General features: G+C 42.3%; 1 protein-coding gene and 1 pseudogene across 1 annotated transcript in view; one reads left to right on the top strand and one right to left on the bottom strand.

The window, feature by feature from the left end:
* The window catches only part of Eml6 (EMAP like 6), a 271,194-nt gene that overhangs the window by 62,222 nt on the left and 202,372 nt on the right, over window positions 1-6,600 (bottom strand). Inside the window, exon 20 of the mRNA XM_021210974.2 lies at window positions 6,242-6,442. Coding sequence (XP_021066633.1) covers window positions 6,242-6,442 — 201 coding nt within the window. The remainder of the gene's footprint in view (window positions 1-6,241; window positions 6,443-6,600) is intronic.
* Window positions 1,409-2,380, top strand: LOC110330809 (annotated as a pseudogene).

The raw sequence follows: 6,600 nt of genomic DNA, 5'->3' as shown, positions 1-6,600 counted from the left end.
CAAACATCTTTATTAAAGATACTACCAAAATTTTGGCAAACATTTCAAAACAGATTTGTAAACATAATGCTTCCCTTTTCAACTGGCAGCACTTTGAAACGACAATACAAGACAACCTGAATCAACTTTAGTTCAAAATCCTTATATTTTGACCACATAACTTATGTTCCCACATGATAAGACAAGTGATAGTTTAAATCAACGTTAACAGATAAACTCCATGAAATGAAAGTTTGTGCTATTTGATGAGTCACAGTATGTTATGGTTAAATATATCTATTCTTTTTTTTATATTCCTGGGATCCAGGATGAAAAAATTTTAAATATACATCTGATGTAGGTAATAGCTTCTTTGAATATCTTTCTTCAAAAAATACTTTATAGCAGTATATAAATAGGTCACCTACACATTTATTTTTGTCATTTTGCCCCCAAACTATAAGATCTGTTCATTTTCATAACATATCATTTTTGCCCAACATTAATAAATCTAACAAACTGTTGAAATGGAAATGCTTTTGCCTTCCACAATAGAAGTAGCAATTTGACAGAAACAAACAAAAACCAAGCAAACACACACCAACAAGCTACTGCAACACTCATCAGCTCTTTAACCTGAGTGTCCGGCCTACTGAGAGTAGCAGCTTTTTAACCTTCACGCAGCTCGCATCCACAGCAGCTCTGCAGACATACAAGCAGAACACACAGGTTCTGATGCTGAGCTGCCCTTCTCTTAAACACCACACACATACACACTGCAAGTGCATCGGAATTCATTCAGAACTAGAAAAGAAGTTCTGAATTTGCTCACAATAGGGTGGCTGATAGTTTTAGATCCCAGCGGCTAGATCCCAGCGGCTGTCTTCTCTCCAAACAGGACTATGATGGGTCCTGAGGGAGCAGGCAGCCCTTATTCTACTTTGACTACTATGAAGCATAGGGCAACCTCAGGAACCACAAGGATTTACTGAACACAAATGCAGAATTTACCTAGAAAGGAACAACAGATTTGAAGGGATCAGAAGAAAGACTGTGCTGAGGGGGCTGAAGAGAATGAAGGTGCTGAGAGGAAGGGATGAGGGCCTCCTGCTCACAGATGAGCACTAGAGAAGCCAGGAATGCTAAGCAGGTAGGCTAATCTCTTCAATGGGAGGCATGTGTACTTGTTTCCCACCCAAAAGTCAGGGAGGGGATGTTGTTGATAGCCTGGTGATTCCCTGCTATTAGAGCCAGGCTTCTCCTGAATTGCCTAGACTCCTCCTGAGCAAGATTTCTCAGCCAATTGAATCCATTCTTACTAAAGAGGTTCCAAGAACTTTGCAAAGAGTTTACTATTATGCTTATTACAAATACTTCCCACAAGACCCTTACCTTAAGCATTGTTACTTAGCCAACGGAACCCATTCATATGGAAGAGATCACAGGTACTTTGCAAAGGAGTCTCTGCAGTCAGGCCTTAAGATTTGTTGTGATAATTATTAGAAGGAAACCTTTTTCCCCCCAAAGTTGTACTGCACTTAAATACATAAAAAACAGGGCTGCCGATAGTGGAGGTTCTGGTCCGCCCGGAATGGGGCTGAGGCAAGTGGGCTGCCGGTCCATCCCCGCCACTGTGTGAGCAGGCGCACTGAGGACGCAGGGAGGACAGAGACCACTCCCTACACTCCATTTCATGGGTGGTCATCGCCCTAGGGGGACTGAAGCTGAGTGGAACAATTCGCGTGGGCGAGCCTCTGAGCCAGACTCCCTCTCTCCGTGCTCTCACTGAGGTCCAGCCGGAACCGAGTATCAGGAAGAAATCTAAGAACTTAATGAAGTAGCAAGACATCGGCCACGATCCACACTAGTTATGGGAATCCAGCAAGAAAACAGACAAATCAGAGAATCACAACAAGAGAACAAAGAACTGCGAACATCCTTGGAAGAACACCACTCTGCCTTGGAACTGATAATGAGCAAGTATTGAGAGCAAATGTTCAGATTGCTAATGGCCAGCAAAAAAGATGATCCAGGTATAATAATGAAGTTAAAAGAGCTATACTCAAAGGAGTTGCAAGCACATGTTGACCAGATCACCTAGATGGCAGCAGTAAAGAGGAAAGCTATTGAAATTGACGAACAGCAGGGTTGCAAAAACCAGGAGCGAATATTTCAACTTGAACAAGAAAGCAAAGGCTTGAGCGAGATCCTTCAGATAGCTCGAGAATCCTTTTTGAACTTTCGGAAGGATGATGCGTCAGAGAGTACATCCCTGTCTGCCTCAGTGACTAACAGTGACCTGAGTCTGAGGAAGAGCCTTTTCCCTCTAGTACTACAGGACACTGGCAAAGAGACAGCAGCAGAATGTTTAACCAGTGGTCATAAACTAGAGCCAGAGTGAACGGCGAGTCTTCAAGGTGCTGCTGAGCACTGCAGTTTCAGAAGTGCTGTTGGCTTCTTGGATGCTACCTAGATAGATCACCCTGAACACTTCTAATAAATGTTGGAAAGCTTAAATTAAAAAAAAAAAAAAACATATGCCAGCAAGATTCTGCTGAAGGGACCCTGATATAGCGGCCTCTTGTGAGGCTATGCCAGTGCCTGGCAAACACAGAAGTGGATGCTCACAGTCAGCTATTGGATGGAACACAGGGTCCCCAATGGAGGAGCTAGAGAAAGTACCCAAGGAGCTGAAGGGGGCTGCAACCCTGTAGGTGGAACAACAATATGAACTAACCAGTACCCCCTGAGCTCGTGTCTCTAGCTGCATATGTAGCAGAAGAAGGCCTAATCGGCCATCACTGGGAATTGAGGCCCCTTGGTCTTGTAAACTTTATATGACCCAGCACAAGGGAAGGCCAGGGTCAAGTAGTGGGAGTGGGTGGGTAGGGGAGCAGGGGCGGGGGTGGGGTATAGGGAACTTTCGGGATAGCATTTGAAATGTAAATAAAGAAAATAATAATAAATAAATTAAAAAAAACATAAAAAATAACTGTTCAGGTTAGACTCTAGAAGTTTGAACTAGCCCAGCTTACTAAGCGACCAGATTTCCTTTTTGCCTCTGGTGGATCATTTCTCTGTCAGCCACAGCATTTGCGGGGAGCCCCACAGAAAGGGACACAATGATTCCCATGTGAGGTGAGAGGATGGAAGGGAACTGACAATGTGGGCTCAAGTGGAACCCATAGCTCAGGGGTTCTACCTTCCTACACTACCTTCTGTCATACTTCTGCAGTGTCCACAGTTGTACAACAAATTCGGAGCAGCCTAGGAGTAGTGACCCTCACCTATTGGACAACGTTACTAACTAAATATGTCCTGAAAATAAATGTCCAACAGTACTGCCTTACTTACTTATATAATAGGCAGTACTCAATAGACCACAGCAGAAACTACTTTCATTATTAAGCAACAATAAAGAAACAAGAAAGAACAGAATGGTAAAAGCCCAAAAGTAAAAAGCCCTTATTATCAAGTTTAAAGCATATTTAAATAAAATAAAATTGCCTCAGCTATAATATTTTATAAAATTAGAAGAGTTTACACTGTAGTTTAAATTACAGTATAAAAATTTCAAAAATTTAGAACTGTAGCATTTATAGAAAAAGTTTAATTTGCAAACATTTTCAAATTCTTGAGGGTTAAAATATGCTTTTCCATAATATTAAATAAATTATGGACAGAAAAAGGAAGAGGTAAGTTTGGAAGGGACCAAGCGAAGCACACTGAGAACAAAGACATCTTAAGGGGCTGTCTATAGCATGGCTCCCACGGTGGCCGGCACAATCAGATGTAGAGCTTTAAGGTTTGCCTCAGCCAGGTTTTATTTTATTTGTTATTTTAAAGAGTGTTCATTCTCTGTCTCTGTCTCTCTGTCTCTCTCTGCCCCTCCTCTCTCTAGTTTTAATATATGTATGTCATTTTAAAACAGCTTTTATCTCCTTCCCCATTTCCCCTCCTCCTCTGATTCCTTTTTGAACTTTCCACTTTGATTCAATTTCTCCCCTCAATCCATTTTCCTCTTTCTCCCTTTTTGGTGATCTCCTTATGAGTTTCTTAGGCTACAGCCACGAGGTGCACGAGCATGTACACACACACAGACATACACACACACACACTGTATGCTGGGATCTGTATATGAGCAAGAATACACCAATTTTGGCTTTTTGAGTCTAGGTTATTTCATTCAATATCCTTCCCAATTTCATTCATTTTCCTGCAAATTTCATGATTAGATTTTTCTTTACAGCTGAATAAAAATTTGTTGAGTAAATAACATTTTGTTTAGCCACTCATCTCCTGGTGGATATCTAAGTCAATTCTATTTCTTTGCTACTGTGACAAAAAAAAAAAAAAGGCAGCAAGAAACATACATGTACGAGTGTCTCTGCAGGAGGGTGCAGTCCTTGGGTGCATATGGGAATTCTACTTTTGAGAACCCTTCATGCTTCTTTCCATAATGACTAAACCGGTTTATACTCCCACCAGCAGTGAATGAGTGCCCTCTTTCCCACATCCATGCCAGCATTTTTATTTTTTAAATGGTAGTCATTCTGACTGAGCGAGATGGAATCTCAAAGCAGTTTAACTTTCATTTCCCCAGTGGCTAAGGATGTTCAACACCTTTAAAACTACTTTTTGTCTATTTGTTTCTTCTATTGAAAACTGTTCACTAACCCATTTATTTACTGGCAGAGTGTTCTCTTCATGTTTAACTTGCAATTCTTTTTTTTTTTTAAAGATTTATTTATTTACTATATGTAAGTACACTGTAGCTGTCTTCAGACACTCCAGAAGAGGACGTCAGATCTTGTTACGGATGGTTGTGAGCCACCATGTGGCAGCCAGGTGCTCTTACCCACTGAGCCATCTCACCAGCCCCTAACTTGCAATTCTTTATGTAGTCTCACTATTCCTCCCTTTATGGAGTGCAGCTGGCTAGGCTTTTCTCCCCTGTGTAGGCTGTGCTCACTGCACTAACCACCTCCTTCGCTGTAGTTTCCTTTCCTTTCCTTATGTAGTCACATCTGTTGATGTAGGGTCTATTTCTTATGTTATTAGAGTCCTGCTCAGAAGTTCTTGACTGCACCTGTTTCAAATGTACTGCTCCCCTTGGCAGTTTCCACGTTGCAGGTTTTAAGTTATGGTGGGCCATAAGTTACAGAATGAGACAAACCCTTTCCTCCTCAAGTTGGTTTTGGTCTTGGTGTTTTATCACAGCAATAGAAACCTGAATTACATAGCACATTTCTTCATTTCTCCTCAACACAACCTCATGGCCGTACATGCCTTTTCACTTTCGAGGGCAGTGTCATCAGTCCCGACAGGACTCCTGCCCATCTGTGATGCTTGAATCTGGTTCTACCTAAACATGTTTCCTAAGGGAAGGGGATGAGGAGAACATAATGTAGCTGTGTGAAGCAAGGCCTAACGAAGTGTGTGAGGAGCAGCTAAATTATCCTGTTTTATGGACCAATAGATCAAAAGGCGATATAGCTATCATCTGATTGGGATGGTAAGACTCTGAACTTAGTGCATGCATTATCAACGGATAAGGTTCTTAGAGACTGTAGAAACGGGTCTTACATGTGGCTGGGACGTTTGTAGTTGGTGGCCAGGAATGGAGTGCAGACCTGCTCTTGGGGTAACCCCTGCAGAGCCTCTGATTTTCAGAGGGAGCCTAGCACAATACCTCCTCTTGAGTGTGGCATGACCTGTGGTTTGACTCTAACCAGTAGAATGTGGCAAGGGTGACAGAAAGTTCCAGGGACATGTGACTTAAGTATGTTGTGTAAGATCATAGTGTCTTTTTTTTTTTTTTTTGGTCTTGCTTGCTTGCTATGAAAAAAAGTAAGTATATGAGAAATCCTATGTGTGCCAATGAACGCTGAAGGTAGTCTGAACAACAGCTAGCAAGAAAATACGTGTCATTTCTACAGCCACAGGAACTAAATTCTGCTAATAGCCTAAGAGAAGGGAAGAAATTCTTCCCTCTGCTGCTGACCTTCAGCCTTGATTACAATAAGCAGAGGAACCAGTTCAGCTGTGCTCAGGCTCCTGGTCCACACATACGGGGAGATATTAAGAAATGAGTGCTGTTGTTGGTCTGTGGCCATTCACTGCACATCAACAGGTAGTGAACACCATGCTGGAGCATCCCAGGAAGTTCTGTGTAATCTTTATACCCCATGTGCTTCCTTTGTCCCACACCATTCTCAGCCTTGATGTAAACATGGTTTGCTACATATAATAAATGAGGTACCTGAACAAGCAGGGTCATCGGGCCACTCTTATCAATTTCTAGAATCTCTCCATTTTTTGTCCCCACGAGAATGTGTCCATGCCCCAGGGTAATTGCACGAATTGAAGGGTTATCCTCCAAAAGCAGTCCTGAGAGGGAAAATGCTGAATTTAGTAAATCCCACCAAGGCAGGTTAACATAGTGTCTTCTATCGCCAAAGTGCTAGGCAACAGTGTTCTCTGCAGATGGAATAAGCCAATCCAAGCCAGGCTTACTGGGGACGCTCTCAGGTAGGTTCACCAATCTCACTGGAGATTACTGAAATCACCATGGAGAAGGAGACCGAGGTGAATGGGGGAGAGAGAGAGAGAGAGAGAGAG

The sequence above is a fragment of the Mus pahari genome, chromosome 13 (assembly GCF_900095145.1).
Source record: "Mus pahari chromosome 13, PAHARI_EIJ_v1.1, whole genome shotgun sequence".
Classification (NCBI taxonomy): Eukaryota; Metazoa; Chordata; class Mammalia; order Rodentia; family Muridae; genus Mus; species Mus pahari.
This window is presented reverse-complemented; position numbering and strand designations above follow the sequence as displayed.